The 13,734-nt window shown below is 39.1% G+C and overlaps 1 protein-coding gene across 7 annotated transcripts; it reads left to right on the forward strand.

Annotated features, from left to right (window-relative positions):
• The first annotated feature begins 590 nt into the window (after window positions 1–590).
• On the forward strand, window positions 591–13,452 carry UBLCP1 (ubiquitin like domain containing CTD phosphatase 1). 7 transcript variants are annotated; one of them, XM_074838485.1, is made up of 13 exons: window positions 614–658; window positions 1,569–1,708; window positions 3,219–3,412; window positions 3,817–3,908; window positions 4,318–4,403; window positions 4,488–4,603; window positions 5,706–5,804; window positions 6,747–6,784; window positions 8,932–9,030; window positions 9,465–9,581; window positions 10,939–11,066; window positions 11,881–11,935; window positions 12,436–13,452. In XM_074838485.1, the coding sequence occupies exons 3-13, from the start codon at window positions 3,259–3,261 to the stop codon at window positions 12,502–12,504; spliced, it is 1,053 nt and encodes a 350-aa protein (XP_074694586.1). In that variant the 5' UTR covers window positions 614–658; window positions 1,569–1,708; window positions 3,219–3,258; the 3' UTR covers window positions 12,505–13,452. The 7 variants fall into 7 exon arrangements, with proteins under 7 accessions (XP_074694585.1, XP_074694586.1, XP_074694587.1 ...); XM_074838486.1 differs by having other exon boundaries at window positions 3,222–3,412; XM_074838484.1 differs by lacking the exon at window positions 1,569–1,708 and having other exon boundaries at window positions 591–658; window positions 3,222–3,412.
• Window positions 13,453–13,734: the final 282 nt, after the last annotated feature.

Genomic DNA, 13,734 nt, shown 5'->3' on the forward strand with positions numbered 1-13,734 from the left:
AAGCGACCCTTGCCTCCACAGACACAAAAAGATAATAATAGGCATTGCCTGTCAAGAGTCAGCTTAGAAACTAAGGAAGGTTTGAGTGAGGATGCCTGGGTAGAGAGCAATCTCCTTTCAGGATTAATAATGGAAAACTGACATTTTTGTAGCAATAGTTGCCTCTACTGGCCTCCCCGGGGCCCCCGCTGAGCTCCGGTGGGGCTCCAGCGCAGGGCAGCCTCCCCGCCGCCGATGAGGGGAGCGCGGGGTGCGGGCACGGCCCTTGCTCCGCGGCTGCCGGGGATTTTACCTCACAAAACCGCGATTCCCTGCGTGAACCCGACAGGAGGAGCCCCGAGGAGCTCTCCTCAGGCGGGCACACGGAGAAACAGCTTTCTTCTCGTTAAAAGAAGGTGAAACCTCTCCCTCGCCCCACAGCCTGACCGGTGCAAGAACAGGCAGGACCGCCCCGCCCGGGGATGACCGCTCCGGCGGGGAGCCAGAGCCCGAAGCGGCCCCGCCGGCCCCTCGCTCCCGCCGAGCGGGACCCCGCGTACATCCGGGCGGCGGCGGCCGCCGCGCGCTGCCTCCCGCCCCCCCCCCCCCCGCTTCCGGCGGGCGCCAATTCCGCTTCCGGTGCGGCGGATCCCGGGCCGGTGCCGGTTCCGTTGCCAGGGTGAGGGGCCGCATCGCGCTGCCGGGGGGCAGGGGGGTGGGGAGTGGATCGGTGGCGCCGCTGTCACCCGGTGGGTTTCGGGGGGCGCCGCCGTGCCCCCGATCACCGGGGCAGCGCGGTGGGTCTGGGCCCGGGGCCGGGCCCGTCCGTGTGCGGCGGAGGCCGGGCTTTACCGGGCCGGGGTGATGCAGGGCCGGTCGCGGGGCTGGGGGGGAGGGCCCGAGGCGCCTGTTTCGGGCGGGTCGGTGCCCCCCTTACGTCTGCGGGGCGGGAGCGGCTCCCCAGGCCCGGGGCCGGCAGCACCGTGCGGGCTCTCCCCGCCCGCCTGGCCCGGTGTCGCGGCCGGGACAGCCCCGGCAGGGAACGGGGGGACAAGCGGACCGCGGCGTCTGTTCCTGCGGCTGCGGGGACGCGCATGCGGTTGTGGCGGACACAGAGCAGCTTCTGTTGGAAAGCCCGTGCCTCCACCTGTTGCGGTGTAGTGGAAAGTGCTGCGGTCCTGCCTGCAGAGTCGTGCACCTTCTGTGCTTTGGGGGGTTTATGTTGCTCAGTGAAACTTAAAGGTGCGGATGTCTCTCTTCCGTATCTTCACAGAAAAGAGGTGTAATGCGACAATTTAACTACAACACTACTTTCTCCGACCCAGTGACCTTCCAACCTATAGGCTCTTGGTGGTCCAAGGGGCTTGTAAAGGCTCTGAAGCTGTAATTAGCCAAATCAGGCTTCATTTCAGTAAACTTCCCTTTTGAATGGCGTCCAGCCCCGATGATAGAAACTTTGAAAATCCCTGTATCTCCTTCTGCTCCTAATCTGTTTTCCTGTAATCATTGATTCTGGTGTCCACACAGTCCCCTTAGCATTTTGGCATTAAATAAAGTTGTCTTATTTCTGATAACATTCATCTCGACAGGACTGTAATTCAGTAAGGATAGACGATTGGTCAAGTGCTCAACTTTGGAGGGATGATCTTTTCAATTTAGCACTGGACAGAGACTTGAGAAGTTTTCTTACAGTTCTTACCTTATGCATTTTCTTGCAGAACTATTTGAGGTGAGAAAACAGACAATAAACTCTTCTTTCTGTAAACTTAGTCTAACATTTATGAACAGGGATAATTTATGATAATGACCCTATGTATCAACATTGCTTGATGCTGTGCAGCCTTAACCACAGTTGAATTTCTTAGGGCCTCTAAGAGCCCTTTTTTACAGGATAATACTAGATCCCTATCTGATTTGGGGGCATTTGGAAAAAAAAAAAAAAAAGAAAAAAGATATTTTTTTTCTGTGATACTAGTTTTCCTCTTCAATTTGTTTTCAGGGCTTTTAGAGGGAATAGTGTGGAGGTGTGGCTTGTAGTGTCCTCAGCAAGCAGGTTGTAGCTAGCCCTCTGTTTCTCATCTGGTCTGAGCTTGGTGGGTATGCCTGTTTGTTTCTTATAGGCTACATTGTATAAATGAGAATAATTTTGTCTGAGAGCAGATAATCTCTGAGAATACAATGCCAGAGAGGAAGAGGAATCAGATTTAGATTCTGAGATTTTTCAGAATTGCCAGACCTGTATTTCTTGGTGTAATGTATTTCTTGAAGGTGGATAGCCTATTTTTTTCATAGGTCTGCTCTCTCTTCTTTTTGAATATCTTTTGAAGACAATCTGACCATTAGTGGTACAAAGACCTTCTCTGCATCACCTGACAGCCTGTAACAGCCTTTCATACCTTTCTATCTCCTTGATTCTCTGTTTCCAGGCCTTAACAGAAAAAAACACGTTCTTCTCCCTTCCACATAAAGCTAAAAATCTTGTTTCTCTGCTGTGTTTAATGTAGGACTAAACTGTTAAATACAATTTGTATAAGTGATGCTGTGTAAATTAAAGATAGTATAATTATGGTTGTTTTGTCAGCACTGCAATGAAAGTACAGTTCTTACAGTGTAATTGCACTGTGTAGGTGTCTATTTTGGCTTTGTTTTCAAACTCTTACTTTGATATTGCTACAGTAAGACGTGACCTGGGGTGTGTATTACTGCGGGTAACGCACAGTGAAAGTGATTAGAGAAATCCAATGCTAAAAATGAAGTGTTGGGTTCAGAACTATTTTTATGGTTTTATGTTTTAGGTATTTCCTACTTGCTGTTTTGTTGTTACATATGTAAAGGTATCCAGGGCTGGTTTGGTTGCATAATTATTGCAGAGGACATTTCTGAGATTTGAAATTACTTTTATGATACTGCAGTGCTCTGCCTGGGTGCTGGTTGTGCAGTGAACAGGCTGTACCTGCACGGAACACACAGCAAATGAGCATCTACTGGAGTAAACGGTGAATGTGACATTGCTAAATACACTGAAGTGGAACTCAGAGGCCCAGTTTTAGCACTGTTCTTTCTCCTGTAGTTTACACATTTTATCAACATGTTTATCATCTGTTCATGCAAAACAAAGAGCTCTTTGATGTACAATATAATAAGAAATCAAAAATAGTTTAAACAGACTGTAGCGTTTGTCTTCTGAAAAGAGTAATTCTATTTCCTCCTTACGTGATCATTGTATTTCCCTCCCGCAGCAGATTTTTCAGAAAATAATACTGAACATATGCTTCAAGGATGTCTCTCTCTCTCATAATAAAATGGGGTGGACAGGAGTATACAATAACCTCGCTATCAGAAGAAGACACAGTGTTGGATCTGAAGCAGTCTCTTAAAGGCCTTACTGGAGTGTTACCAGAGCGTCAGAAACTACTTGGACTTAAAATGAAGGGTAACTATTCATATTTGTTATGTTGTGGATGTGCCTGAAATGTTTATGGACAAACATCCCCTAAACCTAGCCAGGATGGGTGTACTAACAGGGCATCTACCTCCCAGACCTAGCTTTTGAATGAACATAGAAATTTTATACATCGATGGATATTGTGTATTATTGATACATCTACCTGGTCATTTTTTAATGGCTGACATGGAAGTGTGGCAAACATGCATTAAAAAAAGTTAAATTGCTGCTTGGCAGACAAGCAATGTATCTGTATAGGAGGAGGATGATAATACAGCTTGGGGTATTCTGGTGTTTGATGGGTAGCTGATTTCAATTAAGCATGAAATGTATTGACAGTTTTCTAAAATCTCTCAGTGGCATTAAAAAAAAATTATCTGCTTGTATTATAGGCAAACCTGCAGATGATGATGTTAAGCTTGGAGCTCTCAAGTTGAAACCAAATACTAAAATTATGATGATGGGCACTCGTGAAGAGAGTTTGGTAAATACTTTACTTGTTTTTTAGCTTAAATAGGAAAAGATGCTTATATATATGTCTCCTTATTACAATTTTAGATTTTGAATATTCATTTGAAAATAGTAGTACAGTAGATTTTTGTTGGTGTTTATTTCTCTATGTAAAGTAAGCTTTCCTGCAGAACTCTGATAGCAGTGTATTCACTAGTCATGTGTTGTTCTGGACTTGGAGTACAAACCTATTTTGATATTCACTGACTTCTCAAATCTGAACAATCATCAGCATACTTTAGTAATTCTTTCCACTAGTAAAGTGAAATAATTTTGGTTAAATAGTTTTTTTTTTTCTCCTGTAACGTGCAGCAACAGAAACTTGATATCCATTGTTATTTTCCTTCAGTGATCCTAGTTATCTTTTATTATTCTTTCTCTAGGAAGATGTCCTTGGGCCACCTCCTGATAATGATGATGTTGTCAATGACTTTGATATTGAAGAGGAAGTTGTGGAAGTAGAAAACAGGTTAGGAGTTTTAGCTATTTAAAAACAGTCCTGTTATTGAATATACATTTTAATTAACTGTGACTTTTTTCACTGTTACATTAGGGAAGAAAATCTACTAAAAATTTCCCGCAGAGTTAAAGAATACAAAGTGGAAATTCTGAATCCTCCTAGAGAAGGAAAAAAGCTGCTGGTGCTAGATGTTGATTATACACTATTTGGTGAGATTTTATGCAACTTGTGGTTTTTGTTTAAGAGGTCAGTTTATTTGCCAGTTCACGTTTCCTGATTTTTGCTTTACAAATTTACTTCAGTAACTTTGGTACGTGTTGTACTATATAACTTCTGCTTTGTAATATTTTGGGGTCTTCTGCTCATATTTTAAAAAGCATTGGGCTTAAGTGTTGCATATTGTTGATTTTAGTGCAGCAACTATTTACTTCCTGCAAGAAGACATGAAAAAGTAGCAATTTAGTATTTTATCCAAATAATCTTTCTCTTGACCAACTTGGATCTCAGACATCACAGTGGCAGAGCAAGATATTGTAAAATAATAATCTCAGTCTGTACCTGACTGACTCCACTTTTGGAGGCGTGGGAGAATAGCTTCAAGTTTTATTTCCAGATTGTTCCTAAACATGCACAAAAACGTGTTTTACTTGGATATTCTGTCAGACTGGTTTTTTTGGAAGACAATTTTCCTTCTTAGTTTTCCGTGATGTAGGTGTGTCATGGCAGCTTGACTATAAGCAGTAAATAATAGCTTGCCTTATTCCTTTTCCTTAGCTTTTTTTTTTTTTTCCATGAGATTTGTTTACAATCTGAGATGAAAGTTCAGCCTATTACTGAGTTTAGAATTTTTGTTCAGAGGTTGTCTGCTAGCAGAATTTGACAGCAGTTTTCTAATTGGAACAGGCAACATTTGCATGTCTGAAATAAGCTTGATATACGTTCACAAAATTTGACCAGGTTTGAACGAATCAGTTTCACATCTGAGCTGTTACAAATTTGCTAAGGTGCACAGATAAACTATTTGGCCTGACTCTTCAAAGATATTCAGACCCACAGATCTCTGATTTAATTATTAGCTAAGCCCTCAAATACCTGTAAGGATCAATAGATAAATATCCCCTCTGCATCTTCTCTCCACCTTTAAAATGGGAATGGTAGTTTGCTATGAATTTATTCATGATTTTGAAGTGCCTCAGTGCCTCCCTCATGAAAACTCTTCAGGTGTCTGGGTAAATAGGAAAGTCGGACTGAACTTCAATAACTTAACTTGAACTTCAATAATGAACTGCTCCTCTCTCATATTCTTTTTAGACCACAGATCATGTGCCGAAACTGGGGTAGAACTGATGAGGCCATACCTTCATGAATTCCTGACGTCTGCATATGAGGATTATGATATTGTAATTTGGTGTAAGTTTTATACTTAATACCTAAGACTTTGTTGTAAATTGTCATTCCGAGCAGAGACTCCAGGTGGGAGGTTTTTATATAGCTTTTTAGTGTGAATCACAAGATCTAAAACAATACATTCAGCAGGAATGTTCACACAGCTATTAGAGCTATTTTAGAAAAACAGTAATTCTTACATTGCTCATATGAATGGGTCTAATCACAGTATTAAAGCTCAACATCACTTTACTACTCTGTGTTACTCTGTACAAACAAACGTTTGAAGTAACAAAATTGTATAATTCACATTCAGACACCCTTTGATGGCTATCTTTACAAATAATCTCAATCCAGACAATAAGTAACGAACTGCCAAATGAAGCAGATTCTCCTGTCTGCAGGGATGGTTGATCATTTGCCCTTGCATGCTGTTTTACTTCCTGTCCAACAGCTGGAGAACAGACTTTAGCCAGTGCAGAATTTAAACCATATTAAAATTGTGCTACAGATTTAGTTTTCATAGTCTGGAAGAATGTTTCCACATATTTTACATCAGTGGGCAATGTTGACACTTTGTCTTTTCCAGGTATTCTTATCATTGCTTCCAGGAGAAAAACTTGCAAAGGCAGCATGGTTCCTCAAAGCAGGTGTAGCCCACTTGTTATGGTCCTGCAGACTGTAGTTCAATAACAGCTGATCTAGAAAATGGTTTAAATGTGTGCACTGCTCTATCTAGCTGTTCATTTGAAAAGCAAGCTTTTCCAAATAGAAATAGACTTCCATGAAGAAAGACTCTTCAAGGCAGGGAACCCTAAAAGCTGTAAGAGGGGTGGATCTTTCTGAAATGAAATTTTGTATAAAAATTTGGTATGTTAAGGGAACAGTTTCTTGGCTTGTTTCTTTTTGCCTGTCAGTGACGTATTTTGGTAAAGTATTCTTTCTGTTTTCTCCCTTTTGTTTCAGCTGCTACTAATATGAAGTGGATTGAAGCTAAAATGAAAGTAAGTTGTTCTGACTATTTCTAGTCTGGCTGACTGTTCATATAGTTGGACTCACGCTCAGCGTTATAGAGAGGGTTAGCAACTGCAGAAGTTGTATGAATCAAATCTAAGATTTTTAAATCTTCATATTCACTTTAAATTATCTTTGTCACAAAACTAGATTAAATCTAATTTTAGAATTCCACATGAACTACCAGCAGTAGGTACGAAATTTAGAAGAACTAAACACAAGTCAGTACCTGCTGAAACTTAGATTAGTCACGCAGCCTTCACGGTTGCTTTCATCTTACCTCTAAGAGTTCTAGTCTTTAAGTGTAATGCCATTTTTTCTTAAAAGGAGCAAACAGATGTGGCATGCTGGAGTAGGTTATCAAGAGGAAGCTCTTTTCATATTTATCTTGTACCTCTTGCAGCTGTGTGGTTCTGTTGCTTCCTCTGCCTTATTAAAACATCTGTAAGAGCTCTTCTTTCAATCCAAGTTTCTTCTGTACAGAAAACAGGCAACCAGCCAGTTTGGCACAGCTGACCTAGTGGTAAACATATTTACAGTCAGGCTTAGCTGTAAATCTAACGAGCTTACTAAGAATTGCTGTATGTTTGGTTGGTGGGTTATATTTTTAATGCTTATAAATCAAAGCTTGTTTCCTTTTCAGAGAAAACTTCTCCAAATTTAAGCGTTTGTATCTCCATTCTTTGTTATAGACTAACCATTTTTTTAGGTTTTTAACAGACCAAAGCACATTTTCCAGTGTTCACTTCCTCAAAATAATGAATTGCTACAATTTTTCTAAACAAACAAAAATTCCTCAGAGTGATCTCAGAAATGAGAATCTTTAATCAGAACTATGAAGTGGAATTAGTGCAAGTAAAATCAGTGTTGAACCTTGCAAACATTGCACTTCTTGTGGCAGTGTTATATCTCTATTTATGTTGTGTCTGTCAGTGTAGTGCTAGGACTTAATCTTGTGGAAAATTATTGTTCAAAACTGGGTTGTTTCCCCTGCACTGGCCACCTCTCTACATTTCTAGGTTGCCCTCCCAGCCCTTTCTTATGTTACTGAACCACAACCTTTCTATACCTACTCCAGGATCTTGATCAACTGAGATTCCTACCACTAGATGCCAACTGCTGTTTCTCCTTAAACTGATAGCACCCAGGTGCTTACTTCTAAAAGCTTCACTTCTTGTCAGGGAACAACGATTCCAGCAATACTTGGCATTAAAGTTTTTGTTTGAAACTACAAAGCAAGAACAGCATTAAAAAGAAGGGAGTATCAGATAACCAAGTTTAATCTCTCATTTACTATCTATTTATGCCTGGAATTCAAATGGTCTAGCACAGCTAGTTATTTCAGTGTAACAGATCACTGACCCAGGTAGGTAGCGCTTTTCATTTGCAAGACTTACTTTTTCATATAAAAGCAAATCAGTTAAGTGTGGCTGGATATTTTCAAGAGAGCTGTTGCAGTGGATATTTTCTCCTTGTTACATAGCTTTGCATGTTACTGCTGTTGCACGCAGCAGAAATTGTCAGCAATGTCTCTGTTATAATGCGTCAGCAGATTTTATTATTACTTTTCAGCTTTGGAAAGGATTGGAAATGGAAATGCTCCTCTCTCGTTCAATCAAAGTTTTTTTTTATTTCTAAAAAGGATGTTTTTCTTGGACATGTGTAGGAGGAAACAGTAATAATGAGCTGTTACTGTATATTTCATCTTGGATTGGCCTGTGATTTGTTGTAACTTACTGGAAGGAACAAATAGCAGACAGTACACAGTTGCTATCCTTGCCATAGATACTGAGTAAAGTTGAGGCATGTAGAACTTGTGAAAGATTAGTGTTAAGGTATTGGCAGGACCTCTCTGTATTTTGCCTTTTCTGCAAAGTTGCTTTGATTTTACGCTGACATCAGTTAAGTTTCTGATAGTAAACACTGCAAAAAAAAATTTCTCTTAGCTTTTTTTCCTCTTGGAAGAATGGTATACTTTTGTGATTGAGATCAAAAAAAAATTAAACCCCCCCAGATGTCTTATTTCTAGTGTGTCTCTGGTAATTCACAGCAGCTCACCCTTTCGACAATCGTAGTTTCAGTTGTACAGCAGTAACACTGTCATAATTAGCTTTAATAATAAACCTTTGTGGTGCAGGAGCTTGGAGTGAGTACCAATGCAAACTACAAGATAACTTTCATGTTGGACAGTGCTGCCATGATAACGGTGCACACTCCTAGAAGAGGACTAATAGATGTAAGTACTTATTTTTTCCCCGATCTTTTTCTACATTCAACTGACATGTTATACCCCTTTGAAATATTCAACAATCAAGTTGTGCTAGAGTTTTCATGCAAGAAATCTGTAAGAATCTTAGAAGCATAGATTTTTTTTGTTTTCGTACTGAAATTTTCTATTAATGTTTTGACTAGTACATTTGGATGACACTGCTTTCAAATCAAATAATAGAGATCTGTTGCAAGAAAATTTAATACCAACAGGAAGGTTTTCTTTAGTGGGAGGGGTATTTAGTATGTTGTATTATTTTACATCTCTTCCCTTATTAAAGCTCAACTACCTGCTCGTTTTTCAGCTAAAGAATACAAGTGTCCATTGGACTCAAGTTCCTATAAACTGGTAGTTTCATCTCCTGATTTACTTCACTTACCTTTTATGTGTTATTTTTGCAGGTGAAGCCTCTTGGTGTTATCTGGGGAAAATTTTCAGAATATTACAGCAAAAAAAATACTATTATGTTTGATGATATTGGCCGAAACTTCCTAATGAATCCACAGAACGGACTCAAGGTAATTTTAACTGGAATTTTAACTTATTACTACTCTTTTTTATACTTCAGGTTTCACTTTCTCATACTTCTTTGCTGTATCGTAGAGAAAGGCTATTCTTAACTAGCAAAGATTTTATTGTATTTTATTTAGATTGACATTTGTCTGGACTAATATTTCTGTAATAGTAGTATTAAATAAGCTTTGTTTCACTATTGTGTTTTTGAGAGACTACCAAAATCAATGAAATTATGATTTCTGCTTAAATTATACCTGCAAGCCAGAATCAAGCTGGACATTGCTGACAGGCACCACTGAAATATATGATGTTCAATCTCAAGAGTGGTTATATTCAGGAAATAAAATAACAAGTGGCTGTACTTCATGGTAGCATGCCAGTGTAATAGCAAGCATTCTGTTCTGGGAAATAATTAATACCTTGAGCTATTTTGATTGCAGAACAGCAAATATTTCATTCTATAAAATTGTCAGCCACTTTGGGCTCCATTGTCAGTGCTGGTTCTGAATAAGTAGAATGCAACTTAAATTTGTACTTATATATGATGGTACAGCAGCATGGAGAACCCTCAATTATTTTTTTTAAAAAAAAAGATGTTTTCAAAAGCAAAAATCCAAGATGATGTTTATTTGAAAGCATCTATGACCTGAGGAGGATAGCAACTGATGAGATCTAGCAAGATGATGTTAATTGGAACTGTATAGTATTAGGAGAATCAGGAACAGCAAATATCTTGCTGGGAGAGGATTATCCAGCGAGCTCCCTGTATCTCAGATTTGAAAGATGTTTGTCAAACTGTTGTTAAAAGAGCTGCAGACAAGAACGTTGAATCACTAAAACAAAGCACAGGTATAATGCATTCCAGGCTAAAAGCAGTTGTCAGATAAACTTTATTTCTGACATCTCTTTTCACAGAAGCTATGATTGTAGTCAAATGCTTTTTGTTGAGAAAAAGCATCTGGTTCCAGTGATGCCACACAACTCAAAGCAGAGCTGAAAACCCCTTATTTCTCCTACAAAAGTATCTGTGAAATCATATTGGAAAAGGTGGCAGTCCATTCCAGATCATTTTATCATTCTGTCTGACTAGGAAGGGAAGGCTCAAATTGGTTGAAGACAAAACAATTTCTTCCTGATGGGTAGGCAACACAAAAATCCTGCAGTCCAGTTTGCATGAACAACAAGACAAATTGCACACGGCCACAAATGGAAAACGTTTTTCTTCCTCTTACCTAAGAGGAGTTATAACTTAGCATAGTACTGAACATATCTTTTAATTAGGTGGTAAGTGATAGAGAATCAGACGTGGTTTTCTTACTTTGAGCAAATGGTTATACCCAGTTTATTTATTTTGTATAGATAAGGCCTTTTATGAAAGCACATTTAAATCGGGATAAAGACAAGGAGCTTCTAAAGCTCACTCAATACCTCAAAGAAATAGCAAAATTAGATGACTTTTTGGAGCTGAATCACAAACATTGGGAAAGGTAAGAACAAAGTCAAAATTCTTTCTTCCTTTTGTCTCTGACCCCACTGTGTTTTGCTTGAGGTTGTCTGTGCAAAGACTGAAAACAAATGAGCTGATGAACTTTGACATCAGTTACAGTTATGAAGGTCCTTTAGTTTAAGTAGAATTTTAATAAGGCTATAGTGTTTGGGCTGCTTCCCTAAAATGATAAGATTTTGACAGAATGGACTTTGTTTTCACACTTCTCCAGTATTCAGGTCCGCCAGTTGTTTTCAGTTAAGTAATTACACTTCCTAAAGGGAAAAAAAAAATTGAAGGAACGTGGTCCCTGGAGATCTGTCTCTTTTCATCCCTACGAAGTTAGGGTGTCAGTTCAGATCTCGGGTCTTTTGTTACAAGGCAGCTTTTCTGGTGGTTAGTTCAGAGTTTTGGGGTGTTACAGTGTGGTTCTCAGGCACTATCCAGGTTGTGTGGTATTATGGTATTCATTAGCTCTGAAACACAAATGACTGTGTTATGAACAGGAGTTTTCCAAATACTTAGGGCACCAGTTAGCATCCTTATTCTTTCTAGAGAATTAGCTGAAGTGTCTGAGCAGAGTTCTTAATGGTTTTATGCAACAACCTGAAGTTTCAATATATGTGAAAAAAAGTGTGCACAATATGCTATTTGAAAAACACTCATTCAGTGCTTAAAAGAACAGCCTTGCAAACTTGATACAATTTTCTTGTTTCTGATTAGAACAGAAATTCAAATGTTAAAACTTTAAAAGCAGTGAAATTCTTTGGATATTTCACACCATCGGTTAAATTAATTGAATTTTTTTTTTCTAGAGTATTTGCAAAGACCTCAATGTCACCACGTAGCCAGATTGCTTCAGCTGTAGTGGTAAGAGAGCTATGAGATCAGAAAACAGGCATTTTGGAGTAACTCAGATTCTCTAAAGAAGGTAGTGGAGGGCTGTTCTTTTCAGGTTATGCTGGATGACTGTTCATTAAAGTCTTTAATTTATTTGAAGGAGTGACATATCTAATGGGCCTTTTTATCTTGAAGGATATAATAGCTACTTTTCCAACTGATGTAGTTTTCAACTTCTTAGAATAAAACATGTTTCCATTTCCTTTCTCCCTTTTGTTTAAAAGACTAATAGAGTCTAACTAAAAACATGACTTTGAATTACTGTAAAATAACCTACCATGGAATTGAAAGAATGTTGAAATCAAATAAAACCATAAGTAATATTGATCACATTCCTAATTTTTGGTTATCAAAAAGAGGATTGCTAACAAAAAAAGAAATCAGATTTATACTTTGTGTTTATAAAAGGTACTGCATATATTTGTGCCTACCTTTTATTTTGTGAAAAACTGTACTTTTGTTTCTTTCAGGTATCTTTCAAAGAAGCAAGGACAATAACGCTAATAAAATTGTGTGGCACTGAACTGAAGGGAACATAACTAAGATCATTGGACTTTTCCTTGCTTTTATGCTAGAGTATGATAGTGCTGGACACTGGATCCAATGCCAGAATGACTGCTATACTTGGTCTTCCAGTTGGTTGGTTGTGGGTTTTTTTAAAAGATCACAGCAATAAGCTCAAAGTGGGAGAAACAAGTTACTTTTTCTTGCATTCAGTTCTGGTGTTACTACTTAAAAATACTTTCCTCTCCTTTGCTGCAGAAGTACAACCATAACCATTAAAGACCAAAACCATTCTGAAACTAGAAAAAAAATATTTAGACCAAAAAAGTTGAGTAAGGAGCCAACCTTGGCAGTGTATGAATTGTATAAGCCCTCTATTCCCTCCATCTTTAGAAACAGTCTCCCTCTCCCATTCCAGTATTTAAGTCTATAAATTACAAGTTGTCTTAAGTTTGGTATGTATTAGTATGTCAGTGTTTCTCTGTGCAAGACAGTAAGATGGGAAAGTACCACCTCTGTGGCCAATTTACCCCGGTGTGTGAACTTGTACTATAAAGCAGTGTTAACTGGAAAACAAAAGATTGAAGTTTGAGGGAGAGAAACCCACTCTTACGTGGTAAGTGAAAAGCAGTCTGCCTGAAAATTTCTCATGTCAGATGAAGGGTTTAAACCTCAGATGGGAAAGTCACATTCCTAACAAAGCATGAACAAAACCCTTGTTCTCTTCTAGCTAAATCTTGTCAAAGTGCAAACACTGTGTTTAAAGACAATATTCAGCCATACTGTTCTTAAAATATCATTTACTTGCGCTGCTTATGCCTGCACTATAGAAGTGTGATGTGACTGCTGTCTGGCATTACCAACACTTGTGCATTATGCAGTTCATGTATTTGAAAGAAGACTGACCCTTTCAAATAAAAATGGTATATATTGTTCTTAAGGAACTATAGCAGTTGTGTAAATAATAAATACCTTTTTCAGAATTTGTGTCCTGTACTGTCTTAAATATCTAGTTTGCATAATAGAGAAGCTATTGATAATCATAATTTTGGGGTTTTTGAGGTGTTTCTTTGGACTCCGGAGGCAGCGATTTTTGCATCAGTAGTTAAGAAAGAGACTGGTATGTGCTGCTGCAGATTAGGGCAGTGGTGTCGAATAGTGAAGCACACATAGCTGCCTGGGAAAGGAACCTTGACAGCAAATGTCAGAACAGCAGACACAAATGAGCTGTTAAGATGAGCATGTTAGGCTCCGGCTCAATGACT

The sequence above is a fragment of the Strix aluco genome, chromosome 13 (genome assembly GCF_031877795.1).
Source record: "Strix aluco isolate bStrAlu1 chromosome 13, bStrAlu1.hap1, whole genome shotgun sequence".
NCBI classification, from domain to species: domain Eukaryota; kingdom Metazoa; phylum Chordata; class Aves; order Strigiformes; family Strigidae; genus Strix; species Strix aluco.